Below are 18,650 nucleotides of genomic sequence, written 5' to 3'. Positions count from 1 at the left end.
CTCCTCATGTCTCTCTCTCTCCTCATCTGTGTCTCTCTCCTCATCTGTCTCTCATCATCTCTATCTACTCATCTTTTTTTTCTCCATGTTTCTCACTTCATCTTTCTATCTCTCTCTAAATCCTCCTCATCCCTCTCTATCTCCTCCTCATCCCTCTCTATCTCCTCCTCATCCCTCTCTATCTCCTCCTCATCCCTCTCTATCTCCTCCTCATCCCTCTCTATCTCCTCCTCATCCCTCTCTATCTCCTCCTCATCCCTCTCTATCGCCTCCTTTCTCTCTCCTCATCTTTTGCTCTCTCTCTAACTCCTCCTCATCCCTCTCTATCTCCTCCTCCTCCCTCTCTATCGCCTCCTCCCTCTCTCCTCATCTTTCTCTCCATTCTCTTCTCTCTCTCCATATCTTGCTCTATACCTATCCACATCTTTTTCATTCTCCGCTTCTCCCTTTTCTTGTGACTTCTCTCCCATCGTCCCACCATTCATCTTTTTCTCACTTCTCCACTTGAACTTTTTCTCTATACATTTTTTAATTAATCTCACTCAATAAATCTTCTTTTCCCATCTTTATCTCCCCTAATTCTCATCTCTTTTACTTTCTTCTTTGTCTTCTTCTTGCGTAAAACACAAATAATAATAAATAAATATTTTATAAATAAATGTTATAAATAATGCCCCTTCTTTTCTCACAATGTTTTTCCCTGACTTTTTCTCCCCTTTTTATTCTCTCTCTTGATTTCCATTTGTCTGTCTGCTTTTGTGATTCTCTCCCTGATGTACTGCATGTACCTCTCTTCTTCTGCCCTCTGCTCGCATCCTTTTCAACTCTATTCTTGGGATGTTTCCTCTCTCAACAAAACTCATTCTCTTCTCTTTTTCCCATTCTGTTTCTACCTCTTCCCTTTCTTCTTTGTCTCATACATGTCCCTCTCACCCTGTCTCTCCCTTACCTTCCCTCTCTCTCCATCTCTCCCTTACCTTCCCGCTCTCCCTGTCCCTCCCTTACCTTCCCCCTCTCCCTGTCTCTCCCTTACCTTCCCCCTCTCCCTGTCTCTCCCTTACCTTCCCCCTCTCCCTATCTCTCCCTTACCTTCCCCCTCTCCCTATCTCTCCCTGTCTCTCCCTTACCTTCCCTCTCACCCTGTCTCTCCCTTACCTTCCCTCTCTCCCTGTCTCTCCCTTACCTTCCCTCTCACCCTGTCTCTCCCTTACCTTCCCTCTCACCCTGCCTCTCCCTTACCTTCCCTCTCACCCTGTCTCTCCCTTCCCTTCCCTCTCACCCTGTCTCTCCCTTACCTTCCCCGTCTCCTTGTCTCTCCCTTACCTTCCCTCTCTCCCTGTCTCTCCCTTACCTTCCCCCTCTCTCTCCCTGTCTCTCCCTTATCTTCCCTCTCACCCTGTCTCTCCCTTACCTTCCCTCTCACCCTGCCTCTCCCTTACCTTCCCTCTCACCCTGTCTCTCCCTTACCTTCCCTCTCACCCTGTCTCTCCCTTACCTTCCCCCTCTCCCTGTCTCTCCCTTACCTTCCCTCTCTCCCTGTCTCTCCCTTACCTTCCCCCTCTCCCTATCTCTCCCTGTCTCTCCCTCATCTTCCCTCTCACCCTGTCTCTCCCTTACCTACCCTCTCACCCTGCCTCTCCCTTACCTTCCCTCTCACCCTGTCTCTCCCTTACCTTCCCTCTCACCCTGTCTCTCCCTTACCTTCCCTCTCACCCTGCCTCTCCATTACCTTCCCTCTCACCCTGTCTCTCCCTTACCTTCCCTCTCACCCTGCCTCTCCCTTACCTTCCCTCTCACCCTGTCTCTCCCTTACCTTCCCCCTCACCCTGTCTCTCCCTTACCTTCCCCCTCTCCCTGTCTCTCCCTGTCTCTCACTTACCTTCCCTCTCACTCTGCCTCTCCCTTACCTTCCCTCTCACCCTGTCTCTCCCTTACCTTCCCTCTCACCCTGTCTCTCCCTTACCTTCCCCCTCTCCGTCTCTCCCTTACCTTCCCCCTCTCCCTGTCTCTCCCTGTCTCTCACTTACCTTCCCTCTCACCCTGTCTCTCCCTTACCTTCCCTCTCTCCCTGTTTCTCCCTTACCTTCCCCCTCTCCCTATCTCTCCCTGTCTCTCCCTCATCTTCCCTCTCACCCTGTCTCTCCCTTACCTTCCCTCTCACCCTGCCTCTCCCTTACCTTCCCTCTCACCCTGCCTCTCCCTTACCTTCCCTCTCACCCTGTCTCTCCCTTACCTTCCCTCTCACCCTGTCTCTCCCTTACCTCCCCCCTCTCCCTGTCTCTCCATCTCTCCCTTACCTTCCCCCTCTCCCTGTCTCTCCCTTACCTTCCCCCTCTCCCTGTCTCTCCCTGTCTCTCCCTTACCTTTCCTCTCACCCTGTCTCTCCCTTACCTTCCCTCTCTCCCTGTCTCTCCCTTACCTCCCCCCTCTCCCTATCTCTCCCTGTCTCTCCCTCATCTGCCCTCTCACCCTGTCTCTCCCTTACCTTCCCTCTCACCCTGCCTCTCCCTTACCTTCCCTCTCACCGTCTCTCCCTTACCTTCCCTCTCACCCTGTCTCTTCCTTACCTTCCTCTTCTCCCTGTCTCTCCCTTACCTTCCTCCTCACCCTGTCTCTCCCTTACCTTCCCTCTCACCCTGTCTCTCCCTTACCTTCCCTCTCTCCCTGTCTCTCCCTTACCTTCCCCCTCTCCCTATCTCTCCCTGTCTCTCCCTTATCTTCCCTCTCACCCTGTCTCTCCCTTACATTCCCTCTCACTCTGCCTCTCCCTTACCTTCCCTCTCACCCTGTCTCTCCCTTACCTTCCCCCTCTCCCTGTCTCTCCCTTACCTTCCCCCCTCTCCCTGTCTCTCCCTTACCTTCCCTCTCTCCCTGTCTCTCCCTTACCTTCCCCCTCTCCCTATCTCTCCCTCATCTTCCCTCTCACCCTGCCTCTCCCTTACCTTCCCTCTCACCCTGTCTCTCCCTTACCTTCCCTCTCACCCTGTCTCTCCCTTCCCTTCCCTCTCACCCTGCCTCTCCCTTACCTTCCCTCTCACCCTGTCTCTCCCTTACCTTCCCTCTCTCCCTGTCTCTCCCTTACCTTACCCCTCTCTCTCCCTGTCTCTCCCTTACCTTCCCTCTCACCCTGTCTCTCCCTTACCTTCCCTCTCACCCTGCCTCTCCCTTACCTTCCCTCTCACCCTGTCTCTCCCTTCCCTTCCCTCTCACCCTGTCTCTCCCTTACCTTCCCCCTCTCCCTGTCTCTCCCTTACCTTCCCCCTCTCCCTGTCTCTCCCTCATCTTCCCTCTCACCCTGTCTCTCCCTTACCTTCCCTCTCACCCTGCCTCTCCATACCTCCCCTCTCACCCTGTCTCTCCCTTACCTTCCCTCTCACCCTGTCTCTCCCTTACCTTCCCCCTCACCCTGTCTCTCCCTTACCTTCCCTCTCACCCTGTCTCTCCCTTACCTTCCCCCTCTCCCTGTCTCTCCCTTACCTTCCCCCTCTCCCTGTCTCTCCCTGTCTCTCCCTCATCTTCCCTCTCACCCTGTCTCTCCCTTACCTTCCCTCTCACCCTGCCTCTCCATACCTCCCCTCTCACCTGTCTCTCCCTTACCTTCCCTCTCACCCTGTCTCTCCCTTACCTTCCCCCTCTCCCTGTCTATCCCTTACCTTCCCCCTCACCGTCTCTCCCTTACCTTCCCTCTCACCCTGTCTCTCCCTTACCTTCCCCCTCTCCCTGTCTCTCCCTTACCTTCCCCCTCTCCCTGTCTCTCCCTTACCTTCCCTCTCACCCTGTCTCTCCCTTACCTTCCCTCTCTCTCCCTTACCTTCCCCCTCTCCCTGTCTCTCCCTTACCTTCCCCCTCTCCCTGTCTCTCCCTCATCTTCCCTCTCACCCTGTCTCTCCCTTACCTTCCCTCTCACCCTGCCTCTCCATACCTCCCCTCTCACCCTGTCTCTCCCTTACCTTCCCTCTCACCCTGTCTCTCCCTTACCTTCCCCCTCACCCTGTCTCTCCCTTACCTTCCCTCTCACCCTGTCTCTCCCTTACCTTCCCCCTCTCCCTGTCTCTCCCTTACCTTCCCCCTCTCCCTGTCTCTCCCTGTCTCTCCCTCATCTTCCCTCTCACCCTGTCTCTCCCTTACCTTCCCTCTCACCCTGCCTCTCCATACCTCCCCTCTCACCCTGTCTCTCCCTTACCTTCCCTCTCACCCTGTCTCTCCCTTACCTTCCCCCTCTCCCTGTCTATCCCTTACCTTCCCCCTCACCGTCTCTCCCTTACCTTCCCTCTCACCCTGTCTCTCCCTTACCTTCCCCCTCTCCCTGTCTCTCCCTTACCTTCCCCCTCTCCCTGTCTCTCCCTTACCTTCCCTCTCACCCTGTCTCTCCCTTACCTTCCCTCTCTCTCCCTTACCTTCCCCCTCTCCCTATCTCTCCCTCATCTTCCCTCTCACCCTGTCTCTCCCTTACCTTCCCTCTCACCCTGCCTCTCCCTTACCTTCCCTCTCACCCTGTCTCTCCCTCATCTGCCCTCTCACCCTGTCTCTCCCTTACCTTCCCTCTCACCCTGCCTCTCCCTTACCTTCCCTCTCACCGTCTCTCCCTTACCTTCCCTCTCACCCTGTCTCTTCCTTACCTTCCTCTTCTCCCTGTCTCTCCCTTACCTTCCTCCTCACCCTGTCTCTCCCTTACCTTCCCTCTCACCCTGTCTCTCCCTTACCTTCCCTCTCTCCCTGTCTCTCCCTTACCTTCCCCCTCTCCCTATCTCTCCCTGTCTCTCCCTTATCTTCCCTCTCACCCTGTCTCTCCCTTACATTCCCTCTCACTCTGCCTCTCCCTTACCTTCCCTCTCACCCTGTCTCTCCCTTACCTTCCCCCTCTCCCTGTCTCTCCCTTACCTTCCCCCCTCTCCGTCTCTCCCTTACCTTCCCTCTCTCCCTGTCTCTCCCTTACCTTCCCCCTCTCCCTATCTCTCCCTCATCTTCCCTCTCACCCTGCCTCTCCCTTACCTTCCCTCTCACCCTGTCTCTCCCTTACCTTCCCTCTCACCCTGTCTCTCCCTTCCCTTCCCTCTCACCCTGCCTCTCCCTTACCTTCCCTCTCACCCTGTCTCTCCCTTACCTTCCCTCTCTCCCTGTCTCTCCCTTACCTTACCCCTCTCTCTCCCTGTCTCTCCCTTACCTTCCCTCTCACCCTGTCTCTCCCTTACCTTCCCTCTCACCCTGCCTCTCCCTTACCTTCCCTCTCACCCTGTCTCTCCCTTCCCTTCCCTCTCACCCTGTCTCTCCCTTACCTTCCCCCTCTCCCTGTCTCTCCCTTACCTTCCCCCTCTCCCTGTCTCTCCCTCATCTTCCCTCTCACCCTGTCTCTCCCTTACCTTCCCTCTCACCCTGCCTCTCCATACCTCCCCTCTCACCCTGTCTCTCCCTTACCTTCCCTCTCACCCTGTCTCTCCCTTACCTTCCCCCTCACCCTGTCTCTCCCTTACCTTCCCTCTCACCCTGTCTCTCCCTTACCTTCCCCCTCTCCCTGTCTCTCCCTTACCTTCCCCCTCTCCCTGTCTCTCCCTGTCTCTCCCTCATCTTCCCTCTCACCCTGTCTCTCCCTTACCTTCCCTCTCACCCTGCCTCTCCATACCTCCCCTCTCACCCTGTCTCTCCCTTACCTTCCCTCTCTCCCTGTCTCTCCCTTACCTTACCCCTCTCTCTCCCTGTCTCTCCCTTACCTTCCCTCTCACCCTGTCTCTCCCTTACCTTCCCTCTCACCCTGCCTCTCCCTTACCTTCCCTCTCACCCTGTCTCTCCCTTCCCTTCCCTCTCACCCTGTCTCTCCCTTACCTTCCCCCTCTCCCTGTCTCTCCCTTACCTTCCCCCTCTCCCTGTCTCTCCCTCATCTTCCCTCTCACCCTGTCTCTCCCTTACCTTCCCTCTCACCCTGCCTCTCCATACCTCCCCTCTCACCCTGTCTCTCCCTTACCTTCCCTCTCACCCTGTCTCTCCCTTACCTTCCCCCTCACCCTGTCTCTCCCTTACCTTCCCTCTCACCCTGTCTCTCCCTTACCTTCCCCCTCTCCCTGTCTCTCCCTTACCTTCCCCCTCTCCCTGTCTCTCCCTGTCTCTCCCTCATCTTCCCTCTCACCCTGTCTCTCCCTTACCTTCCCTCTCACCCTGCCTCTCCATACCTCCCCTCTCACCCTGTCTCTCCCTTACCTTCCCTCTCACCCTGTCTCTCCCTTACCTTCCCCCTCTCCCTGTCTATCCCTTACCTTCCCCCTCACCGTCTCTCCCTTACCTTCCCTCTCACCCTGTCTCTCCCTTACCTTCCCCCTCTCCCTGTCTCTCCCTTACCTTCCCCCTCTCCCTGTCTCTCCCTTACCTTCCCTCTCACCCTGTCTCTCCCTTACCTTCCCTCTCTCTCCCTTACCTTCCCCCTCTCCCTATCTCTCCCTCATCTTCCCTCTCACCCTGTCTCTCCCTTACCTTCCCTCTCACCCTGCCTCTCCCTTACCTTCCCTCTCACCCTGTCTCTCCCTTACCTTCCCTCTCACCCTGTCTCTCCCTTACCTTCCCCCTCTCCCTGTCTCTCCCTGTCTCTCCCTTACCTTCCCCCTCACCCTGTCTCTCCCTTACCTTCCCTCTCACCCTGTCTCTTCCTTACCTTCCCTCTCTCCCTGTCTCTCCCTTACCTTCCCCCTCTCCCTATATCTCCCTGTCTCTCCCTTATCTTCCCTCTCACCCTGTCTCTCCCTTACCTTCCCTCTCACCCTGCCTCTCCCTTACCTTCCCTCTCACCCTGTCTCTCCCTTACCTTCCCTCTCACCCTGTCTCTCCCTTACCTTCCCTCTCACCCTGTCTCTCCCTTACCTTCCCTCTCACCCTGTCTCTCCCTTACCTTCCCTCTCACCCTGCCTCTCCCTTACCTTCCCTCTCACCCTGTCTCTCCCTTACCTTCCCTCTCACCCTGTCTCTCCCTTACCTTCCCTCTCACCCTGCCTCTCCCTTACCTTCCCTCTCACCCTGCCTCTCCATTACCTTCCCTCTCTCCCTGTCTCTCCCTTACCTTCCTCCTCTCCCTGTCTCTCCCTTTCTCTCCCTCATCTTCCCTCTCACCCTGCCTAACCCTTACCTTCCCTCTCACCCTGTCTCTCCCTTACCATCCCTCTACCCCTCTCTCTCCCTTACATTCCCCCTCTCCCTACCTCTCCCTGTCTCTCCCTTACCTTCCCTCTCACCCTGTCTCTCCCCACCTATGATGGACTCCTTTTGCTCACACCTTTTCTGTGACTATGCACATTCTCTCCATCCTGTGCACTCCCCTCTGAATCTCCCGGTCACCCAACTCCACCTTTATGTCTGTCTTTTGTTTTCTATCGGTATTTAATATCACACAACCCCCCCCCCTCTCTCTGTCCTTCTCCTACCCATTGGCATTTCTTGAATTTTGCCATCAATTTCTCAAACTCCTTCCATCGTATCTGTCTCTGTCTCCTTTCCTTGCTCTTGTTTACCTCTCCTCTCTGTCTCTCTCTCTCTCTCTCTCTCTCCCTCCCTCTCTCCCTCCCTCTCTCTCTCTCTCACCTCTTCCTACCTCCTTCCATCTGTATCTGTCTCCTTTCCCTGCTCTTGTTTACCTCTCTCTGTCTCCCCTCTCTCTCTCCCTCCCTCACTTCCTCCCACTCTCTCCCTCCCTCCCTCTCTCTCCCCCCCTCTCTCTCCCTCCACCTCTCTCTCTCTTTCTCCTGCTCCCTCTTTCTCCTGCGCTCTCTCTCTTTCTCTCTCAACTCTTCCTACCTCCTTCCATCTGTATCTGTCTCCTTTCCCTGCTCTTGTTTACCCCTCTCTCCCTCTCTCCCTCTCTCCCTCTCCCTCCCATCTTGCTGCTCTCCAACCATTTTTCTTGTGCTTCCTTTTCTTCTCTATGCTCCTCTTTTTCCTATCTCTATTCTCTGTGTCCATCTTTTCTATGCCTTCGCCCACTCTTCTCCTTGCTCTTCCTCTCTCCCATGCACTTTGCATTCCCACTCTCCTTATCCTCCTTATCTCCCCTCTTCATTTTCTCTGCTTACCCTGCCTCCCTCCACCTCCTCTCCTTACCCTCCCTCTTTCTTTACCCTCCCTTTCTCCTCTCCATTTACCCTCCCTCCACCTCCTCTCCTTGACCCCCTCTCTTTACCCTCCCTTTCTCCTCTCCACTTGCCCTCCCTCCATCCCCCACCTCCTATCCTTGCCTTCCTTCTTCTCTCTCCTCCCCACACACTTCATCGTCCCTCTCTTGTCCTTGTCTTCCCTCCCTCTCCATGACCATCCTCTCTCCTTGCCTTCCATCTTACCCTTGTTCCACTCTCCTTGCCCTCCCCCCCCCCCTCTGTCCTTACCCTTCCCTTCTTGCCCTCCTTCTCTCTCAGGCCCCATATGGTTCTGACCCGCCTGTTCTCTCCCTTCACCTCATAGGCCTTGTTATTATAGTGGGGATGCTGTGGTGCTGGTGGGCTGAGACGTCCTAGCATATCAGGTACTGGTATACTCGTGACTTCTCGTGCTCTGCACGCCCTGCTTTGCACGTCCCGGGGGTGTCTCTGCTTCCATGCCTGATACCCTATCCCTCTCTGTCTGCGTGTCTCCTGACCTTCTCTGTGTCCACGTTTCTCACCTTATCCCCCCCTTCCTCTCCCATCAGCTCTCCGGCGTTTGTAAAAAAAAAAAAAGCACCAAAATGTACGGAAAAACATACATTTTTTCCTCATGGGGGAAAACACCACAGTTTTGGCTTTATGTGTTAAGAAATATTGTAGGTCTAATTAATAATAACTGCTTGTTCTTGTATAGCGCTGCTAGTTTTATGAGACATTTTGCAGACACAGTCCCTGTTTACAATCTATGTTTTGGTGCCTGAGGCACAGGGAGATAAAGTGACTTTCCCAAGCTGACACCAGGAATTGAACCAGGTTCCCCTGCTTCACACTCAGTGCCAGTCAGTGTCTTTACTCAGTGAGCCACTCCTCCCAGGTTCCCCTGCTTCACACTCAGTGCCAGTCAGTGTCTTTACTCACTGAGCCGCTGCTTCTCCCAGGTTCCCCTGCTTCACACTCAGTGCCAGTCAGTGTCTTTACTCACTGAGCCGCTGCTTCTCCCAGGCTCCCCTGCTTCACACTCAGTGCCAGTCAGTGTCTTTACTCACTGAGCCGCTCCTTCTCCCAGGTTCCCCTGCGTCACACTCAGTGCCAGTCTGTGTCTTTACTCATTGAGCCGCTCCTTCTCCCAGGTTCCCCTGCTTCACACTCAGTGCCAGTCAGTGTCTTTACTCACTGAGCCGCTCCTTCTCCCAGGTTCCCCTGCTTCACACTCAGTGCCAGTCAGTGTCTTTACTCACTGAGCCGCTCCTTCTCCCAGGTTCCCCTGCTTCACACTCAGTGCCAGTCAGTGTCTTTACTCACTGAGCCGCTCCTTCTCCCAGGTTCCCCTGCTTCACACTCAGTGCCAGTCAGTGTCTTTACTCACTGAGCCGCTCCTTCTCCCAGGTTCCCCTGCGTCACACTCAGTGCCAGTCAGTGTCTTTACTCATTGAGCCGCTCCTTCTCCCAGGTTCCCCTGCTTCACACTCAGTGCTTCTCCTTCCATTCAGAAGTGTGTGTGCAGAGCTCCCAGGCATTTGGTAAGGAATCAGCTTTATTCTTTCTTTGGTATTTTTTGCTGTGGATCTGTGGGGGAGTATACTGTGAGTATACTGGGAGTTTTATAGAGGGTTTTGGGTGCATTTTCAGTCTTAAAAACCGTTTTTGTTTTTCACCCAGGGGCTGCAGTGATTTAACCCAGCATAGCTGCAGTTTAGCTGGCTGGAAAACTGCAGTCTCACCCCTCTCTCCTTCCCTCACTACTGGAGGTTTTACTGGTTGTTTAAACTTCCAATTTCACTCTTTTGTTTTTCTTAAGCCTGATTCCTTTTCTCACTTGCTATTGAGAGCTCTGTGTCTTTTCTATAAAGACTTGTAAAATTGTGGTGTTTGCTTATTACAGCAGAGAGAGAGTAACTAATAAGGGGAAAAGATTTAAAACTGCAGCAGGTTTTTAAAAGCTGCTGTGTTTTCCCCTGTGCAGTGAGATCTCTTCTTAAAGGGAAAGTTTCCTCTCAATACCTCTCTCCCTAAGCAATACACTCCCCTGATTTAGAGGCCAATTTGTTATCATGCCTGGAAAGGGGAATAGGACTAGTGCGGCAACGGGGGCGACGCCCGGATACCGAACACCAAAAACTGTGGCCCCTAGGAGCAAAACTCTTAGTCACAGCCCTAGGCCTGGTCCTTCCAGTGCCCTGGCCACGCCTCCCCCAGCACCTGTTAGCAGCGTAACCCCTGCAGTCCCAGTTCCAACATGGGAGCATGTGGCAGTTGCAAGCATTGACCCCAGCAACAGCAATGCTGGGGCCACGCCCTGTCTGAGCAGGAAGCTTGGGGTGAGGTGCCCAATGTCACCTGGCCTGAACATGGAGATCTATGTGAGGGCTGTGGCTGATGTGGTGGGTCCCTCTGCTGTGGTGGCGGCCAGCAAAATGTATGGGAAGGGCATTTTCTTCCTCCTTACGCTGGCTGCCACTCACACCCTGGTGCAGAAAGGCATCAGTGTAGGGGGGAAATACATCCCTATAGAACCCATGGAGGGGTTGGGCACAAAGGTCATTCTTTCTAATGTGCCCCCCTTCATCCCAGATAGCCTCATGCGGCCATACCTGCAAGCCCTGGGAGACATTAAGTCCCCCATAATAAAATTATCTTTGGGCTGCAGAGATAGGGCGCTGAGGCATGTACTCTCATTTAGGCGGCAGGTACAACTGCTGCTGCCGGGGAGCACTGAATCTGTGGAGGGTTCGTTTAGGGTGCCCTACGAGGGCATAGCATACTGTACACTGTGTTTTATGGCACGGAGGGGGTTAGATGTTATCTGTGCAAGGAGCTGGGGCACACTCGTAGGAGTTGCCTCAAAGGGAACAGAGGACCCATCCCAACTCCTGCACCCGTCCCTCCCTCTGCCAAGACACCGGGTACCACTGTGCCCACCACAGCAGGGCCCTCAAGGGCCCAGGTCCCTCCTGAGACCGCAGAAGATGTCGCTGTCCCATCCGGAACAGTGACTTCTGCACCTCTCCTTGGAGAGCGGAGGGAAGGGTGGCGGGTCGCTCTGGAGTGGCCACCTTTCTGTTATTTCTGTCTCCCCCCAAGAGAAAACACCCTGTGCCGCTGCGCCCACCGCGGCCGCGCCCTCGGGGGCCCAGGCCCCCGCTGGGACCACAGGAGATGTCGCTGCCCCATCTCGGACAGTGACGTCTACACCTCTCCCCCAAAGAAAGAGGGAGAGGGAAAAGCCTTCGAAGGCCCAGGCCCCCCCTGGGACCACAGAAGATGTCACTGTCCCAACTCAAACAGTGACATCTGAACCTCTCCCCCCAAAAAAGAGGGAGAAGGACAAAGTTACCCCACAACAGTCACCCTCTGTCGCTCTCCCCCCCCAAGAACCCCCTAACCCCATTGTAAGCACCGTACAGGGTGAAGGGGAGCGGGAGGAAACTCCTGCTATGGAGACAACGGCACCCTCTCCTGGGAAATCAATCCCCAGGAAGAGCAAATTTAAAACCAATAAGAGGGTGATTGAGGAGGTCGAGGAGGGTGAACCATATTACGTTTACCCTCTGAAGTCTCGGAAGCGGAAAGAAAAATCAGTTCTGCACAAGGTGGTCCTGTCCGGCCCACTGGTTGGGATTAACCAGTGTAAGCCGGATCCCACAAATGTACAGCCCCCCCCCCTCGAGTTTCTGGAAGAAATGCAGCTGGAAGTACCCGGCGGCTCTGGGGACGTTGGGGAGCCTCCCAACGCCCCTCTCGGTTGGAGAGCGTCCCCTGGAGAATTGTGCTTCGGTGAATTGGACATGCCGAATGCACCTATCTTCAGAGCCAGCCAAGATCCCCCTCCGGCTGTACCGCCTTCGCGTGACGCACATAAAAAGCCCCGGTTTGCGTCACCGGAGGAAGGAGATGGGTTAGGGCTGACCCCCGTGGTTGAGGGGTTGGAGGGTGTTTTGGTGAGCACTTCAGAATACATCTGGAAGTTGTCTGACCTGAACCCTCTTGGTGCAGAGTTTTGGGCAGGCACTTTATTGGGAGTGAATGCTGGGATAGACCCTCCCTATGAGATCCTTGCTAATGAGTGCCCCCCCATGGTTGGTGAGAGCCCTCCCGCGGATGGTGGGTGCCCTCCCGCGGATGATGAGGGCCCACCCGCGGATGGTGAGGGCCCTCCCGTGGATGGTGGGGGCCCTCCCGCGGATGGTGAGAGCCCTCCCTCGGATGATGAGAGCCCTCCCGCGGATGGTGAGAGCCCTCCCGCGGATGGTGAGAGCCCTCCCGCGGATGGTGAGGGCCCTCCCGCGGATGGTGAGGGCCCTCCCGTGGATGGTAGGTGCCCTCCCATGGTTGGTGAGTGCCCTCCCATGGTTGGTGAGTGCCCTCCCGCAGGTGATGCGAACACCAGTGGCATGCCATTCATCTGTATGGCGTTAGAGGAAACTAGTAGGGCACTGTGTGCCTCTGTGGCCCCCGAGGACTCTCGGGAGACCACTGCCTCCGCCATACCGCCACCAGCTGCCCCTGAACATACTGCCTCGGGGATGGATGTAGAGGCCGTATTGGACCCCCTCGTGGAAACACCGAAGAGGGGATCCAATCTAAGGCCGAGAAAGGCCCCCGCAGAGAAGAGCGGGAGTCTTAAATTCTTCAGCCAAGAGGAGCCTGGGGAGTTGGGGCTCAGTGGGGAGTCCTCTGGCACCGTGGAATCTGTGGACTCCTTAACCCCCGTTATCAATGCCCAGGACCTAGATAGTTTCCTGGAGGATACCCTCTGCAGGCACGGAGATACGAAGGTGCGGTTGGCCCTTGAGAGGTGGAAGGATGCCTCATTCATTCTCCACTCTCTCAGAGTATACATTAAGGCTAACCACAAGGCCAAACTTTCTGGGACCATCGAACATGTTCGGGTCCTAAAGTTTAACAAAGTGTTGCGAGAGCAGGTAAAGGCTTCTCGGGGTATAGCACCCTAAGCGCCTAGGGGAAGTAAAACTCTTTGACTATCAATGGCTTTGAGCATCGGTACGCTAAATGTTAACGGCTGTAAGGACGGGTTTCGAAGGTTCCAGGTACTCTCCTTTTTACAAAAGGGGAAGTATTCTGTGAGTTTCCTGCAGGAAACCCATACCACTCCAGAGGCTGAAGCCAGCTGGCATCTGGAGTGGCGAGGCAAGGTCTTCTTCAGCCACCTCACTCCGTCATCTTGTGGGGTGGTGACCCTGTTCTCTGAGTCCTTTCAACCAGAGCTGCTGCTTGCCAAAGCTGTTATTCCAGGTCGCCTGTTGCATCTCAGGGTCCGGCACAAGGACTACACGTTTAACTTCTTGAACGTGTATGCTCCTGCCAGGGGATCCCTGAGAAGGCAGTTCTTCGTCAGATTGTCTGAATACCTGGAGACAGTCAACGCGGACGAACACGTGGTGCTCGGGGGTGATTTTAACTGCACCCTCGAGGCTCTAAAGGACCGGAGTGGTCCGGAGCCACACCCGGGTTCAGCGTTGGCTTTGCGGGAGGCCATCATCCGCTACTCCTTGGTAGACATCTGGCGAGAACAACATCCTGAGGTATCCACTGAGTTCACCTATGTTAGGGTGATTAAAGGTGAATGGATATCCTGGTCCAGGATCGACAGGTTGTACATTTCCAGCCACAGCCTGTCACGAGCCCAGTCCAGTACCATTAGGCTGGCGCCGTTTTCAGACCACAATTGTGCGTCCGTGACGGTGGCGCTAACACCAACAGTGCCCTCGGCCGCCTATTGGCATTTCAACAATACGTTGTTGGAGGACAAGGGGTTTGCGACGTCGGTCCGAGACTTTTGGATGGCCTGGAGAGGTTGCAGGTCAGACTTTGCCACGTTAGAGCAGTGGTGGGACGTGGGCAAGGTTCATCTGCGCCTCGTATGTCAAGAGCACACGAAAGGTGCCAGCAGGCGGCATGATGCTGAGATCGAGGCCCTTAGAGAAGAGGTGCTCGATCTCGAGAGGCGGCTGTCTGTGTCAGGAGACCAATACCTGCAGAGTATGTACGTGGAGAGGAAGTCCGCTCTCCGGGACTTGGAAGATCGGAGAGCTCGGGGGGCGTATGTGCGATCTCGCATCTGCTTCCTTCGGGAGATGGGTCGCGGGTCGCGCCTCTTCTACGCGCTGGAGAAAAAGAGGGGAAACCGTAAACACATCACCTGCTTGCTAGCGGAGGACGGTACCCCTCTGACTGACCCGGAGAGCATCCGGGACAGAACCCGGAGGTTTTACACAGATCTTTTCTCTCCGGAGTCCATCCAGCTGGATGCATGCAGGGACTTATGGGAGGGGCTTCCCGCGGTCGGTGAGGGTGAAAGAGAGCGGCTTGAGTTACCTCTGGGGCTTGAGCTGTCTGGGGCTTGAGTTACCTTCGGGGCTTGAGCTCTCTGGGGCCCTAAGTCTCATGTCCCGCGGAAAAACGCCGGGGCTGGACGGGCTGACTGTGGAGTTCTTCCAGTTTTTTTGGGAGATGCTGGGACCTGATTTCACCGAGGTCCTAGCCGAAGCCCTGGAGACCGGTGAGATGCCCCTTTCATGTCGGCGGGCGGTACTGTCTCTGCTGCCGAAGAAGGGGGATCTCCGCCAGATTTCCAACTGGCGACCGGTTTCACTGCTCAGCACGGACTACAAGATCGTGGCCAAAGCGCTTTCGCTGAGGCTCAAGTCCATGCTGGCAGAGGTGATTCACCCCGACCAGTCCTATACTGTCCTGGGCCGGAGCATTCATGACAACATTTTTCTGGTCCGGGACCTGCTACATCACGCGCAGAGGACTGGTCTGTCACTCGCCTTCCTTTCCCTCGATCAGGAAAAGGCATTTGACAGGGTGGATCACCGTTATCTCATGCAGACCCTGCGGGCGTTTGGCTTTGGCCCACAATTTGTGGGCTTTCTCCAGATGCTGTACGCCTCTGCAGAGTGTCTGGTTAAAATTAATTGGTCCCTGACAGCACCTTTTGTGTTTGGTCGGGGAGTACGTCAGGGGTGTCCCCTGTCTGGGCAACTATACGCGCTGGCCATCGAGCCTTTCCTCTGCCTACTGAGGAGGAGGCTCACCGGGCTGGTGCTGCGGGAACCCAGCATGCGGGTAGTCCTGTCGGCTTATGCCGATGACGTGCTCCTCGTGGCCCAGGACCTAGTTGATCTAGAGCGGGCACAAGCGTGCCAAGAGGTCTACACCGCGGCCTCTTCTGCTCGGATCAACTGGTCCAAGTGCTCCGGCATTTTGGTGGGTCCCTTACAGGTAGACTCTTTGCCCCCCACGTTTCATAATATCTCGTGGGAGAGCGATACTCCCAAATATCTGGGAGTCTACCTGTCTGCTGCGGAGGACCCAGCCCCAGAAAACTTCAGTGATCTTGAAGAACGAGTCATTGCTCGTCTGGGGTCATGGGTGTATCTGTCGAGAATGCTTTCCCTTAGGGGAAGAACCCTGGTGATCGACCAGCTGGTGGCCAGTCAGCTTTGGCACCGGCTGATAGCCATGGGTCCACCCCCTGAATTTATCAACAAGATCCAGAGGATATTGATGGATTTTCTCTGGATGGGGAAGCATTGGGTCTCTGCGGGAGTTGCGTGTCTCCCTTTGGAGGAGGGTGGACAGGGACTGGTGTGTGTCCGCTCCCAGTTACACACTTTCCGCCTCCAATACCTGCAGAGATACCTATTCGCAGATCCGTCTCCGCAGTGGTGCCAGCTGGCGACCAGTTTCTTTCGCCAGTTGCGCAATCTGAGGTATGACCGGCAACTGTTTATCATCAGGCCTGAGGGTTTAGGTAGAGACCTCTCGGAGCTGCCGGCATACTACCGGGACTTATTAAAGGCCTGGAAACTGGTCTCCGCGACCAGGAAGGAACAGGCGGCGGAGGTTGGTTTCCTCGCCGAGCCCCTGTTGTATAATCCGGCAGTAGGGGCTCGGATGTTGGATTCACCCTCTATTTGCCGCCGGCTAATCCTGGCGCAGGTGACCAGAGTCGGGGATCTCCTAGACTTTGAGCGGCGAGACTGGGTAAGCGCAGAGGTGCTTGCGCCCCGTATGGGTATGCTTACTGCCCGTGTTCCTCGTCGTTTGATCCGGGAGATTAAAGATGCCATCCACCCCGACTCACGCACCTTCATCGAGGGGGTATTGCAGACCGGAGAGCCTTGTCAACCTATCAACTTCAGCTCTCCGGATCTTTGCGTGGAACCCAAACCACGGCAACCCCCTCGGGCTCCTCTCTCCCCCAACCTCAGCAGGTTGGGGGATATGTCCCCGGCATGTTTCCGCGGCATGCCGAGGAAAGTCCTGTATTCTCTGGTGCTCCATATAGTGCACTACCTCGCCCTTGTCACCCGCCCGGATACCATCTGGAGGCGGGTATTTCTTGGGAACGAGGGCGAGAGACCCCGGTGGAGGGAAATCTATTCAGCTTTGGTTCCCCGTCCCACCGGGGATTTGAGTTGGAGGGTCCTCCACGGAGCGCTGAGCACAGGAGAGTACTTGGCACACTTCACGGACTCCCCCGCCGCCTGTCCCTTCTGTGGCGAGCGGGAGTCCGTATTCCACATTTATCTGAGCTGCGCCAGACTGCAGCCCCTCTTATCCACCTTGAGGAGTCTTCTTCTACAGTTCTGGCTAAATTTTTCCCCTCATCTTTTTATTTTTGGGTGCCCAGTGTCCCGAGACAATAAGCCTAGGAATCTCCTAGTCAACCTGCTCCTGGCAGTGGCTAAGGTAGCCATTTACAAGACCAGGAAGCAGCGTTTGGAGTGGGGGGTCCCAACGAACATCGTGGCAGTGTTCCGGGCGCTGGTGCACTCCCGTATTCGGGCAGAGTTCACGTACGCCGAGTCCGCTGGGACGGTTTCGGAGTTTGCCTCCCAGTGGGCGTTAGGCGGGGTGCTCTGCTCGGTATCCCCCATCATGGGTTCTTTTGAGTTAACCCTTATTTTTTAAGTGCACTTTTTACAGTGCACTTGTTAGTTCCCTTTATATTTGTTTGACTGGTTTTTCTTTGTTCTACTTGGCAACAAGTAGAATTGCTGTTCAACTGAATTGGCCGACTTCGCCGGCCAATCAGTTTTAAACCAGATCAAAATAGACCTGCTTCACACTCAGTGCCAGTCAGTGTCGTTACTCACTGAGCCGCTCCTTCTCCCAGGTTCCCCTGCTTCACACTCAGTGCCAGTCAGTGTCTTTACTCACTGAGCCGCTCCTTCTCCCAGGTTCCCCTGCTTCACACTCAGTGCCAGTCAGTGTCTTTACTCACTGAGCCGTTCCTTCTCCCAGGTTCCCCTGCTTCACACTCAGTGCCAGTCAGTGTCTTTACTCACTGAGCCGCTCCTTCTCCCAGGTTCCCCTGCTTCACACTCAGTGCCAGTCAGTGTCTTTACTCAATGAGCCGCTCCTTCTCCCAGGTTCCCCTGCTTCACACTCAGTGCCAGTCAGTGTCTTTACTCACTGAGCCGCTCCTTCTCCCAGGTTCCCCTGCGTCACACTCAGTGCCAGTCAGTGTCTTTACTCACTGAGCCGCTCCTTCTCCCAGGTTCCCCTGCTTCACACTCAGTGCCAGTCAGTGTCTTTACTCACTGAGCCGCTGCTTCTCCCAGGCTCCCCTGCTTCACACTCAGTGCCAGTCAGTGTCTTTACTCACTGAGCCGCTCCTCCCAGGTTCCCCTGCTTCGCACTCAGTGCCAGTCAGTGTCGTTACTCACTGAGCCGCTCCTTCTCCCAGGTTCCCCTGCTTCACACTCAGTGCCAGTCAGTGTCTTTACTCACTGAGCCGTTCCTTCTCCCAGGTTCCCCTGCTTCACACTCAGTGCCAGTCAGTGTCTTTACTCACTGAGCCGCTCCTTCTCCCAGGTTCCCCTGCTTCACACTCAGTGCCAGTCAGTGTCTTTACTCAATGAGCCGCTCCTTCTCCCAGGTTCCCCTGCTTCACACTCAGTGCCAGTCAGTGTCTTTACTCACTGAGCCGCTCCTTCTCCCAGGTTCCCCTGCGTCACACTCAGTGCCAGTCAGTGTCTTTACTCACTGAGCCGCTCCTTCTCCCAGGTTCCCCTGCTTCACACTCAGTGCCAGTCAGTGTCTTTACTCACTGAGCCGCTGCTTCTCCCAGGCTCCCCTGCTTCACACTCAGTGCCAGTCAGTGTCTTTACTCACTGAGCCGCTCCTCCCAGGTTCCCCTGCTTCGCACTCAGTGCCAGTCAGTGTCTTTACTCACTGAGCCGCTCCTTCTCCCAGGTTCCCCTGCTTCACACTCAGTGCCAGTCAGTGTCTTTACTCACTGAGCCGTTCCTTCTCCCAGGTTCCCCTGCTTCACACTCAGTGCCAGTCAGTGTCTTTACTCACTGAGCCGCTCCTTCTCCCAGGTTCCCCTGCTTCACACTCAGTGCCAGTCAGTGTCTTTACTCAATGAGCCGCTCCTTCTCCCAGGTTCCCCTGCTTCACACTCAGTGCCAGTCAGTGTCTTTACTCACTGAGCCGCTCCTTCTCCCAGGTTCCCCTGCGTCACACTCAGTGCCAGTCAGTGTCTTTACTCACTGAGCCGCT

The 18,650-nt window shown here is 55.4% G+C and overlaps 1 protein-coding gene across 4 annotated transcripts in view; it reads left to right on the top strand.

Annotated features, from left to right (window-relative positions):
* The window catches only part of CCDC136 (coiled-coil domain containing 136), a 137,166-nt gene that overhangs the window by 78,311 nt on the left and 40,205 nt on the right, over nt 1-18,650 (top strand). For 2 of the 4 annotated variants that reach the window (XM_075599268.1, XM_075599269.1), the window contains exon 9: nt 8,388-8,494. The exons of 1 other annotated variant lie outside the window; for it this stretch is intronic. In XM_075599268.1, the coding sequence (XP_075455383.1) occupies nt 8,388-8,486 (99 nt within the window). In that variant the 3' untranslated portion in view covers nt 8,487-8,494. The remainder of the gene's footprint in view (nt 1-8,387; nt 8,495-18,650) is intronic. One more of the 4 variants, XM_075599271.1, reaches the window with a different exon arrangement.

This window comes from Ascaphus truei, chromosome 5 (assembly GCF_040206685.1).
Source record: "Ascaphus truei isolate aAscTru1 chromosome 5, aAscTru1.hap1, whole genome shotgun sequence".
NCBI lineage: Eukaryota > Metazoa > Chordata > Amphibia > Anura > Ascaphidae > Ascaphus > Ascaphus truei.
This window is presented reverse-complemented; position numbering and strand designations above follow the sequence as displayed.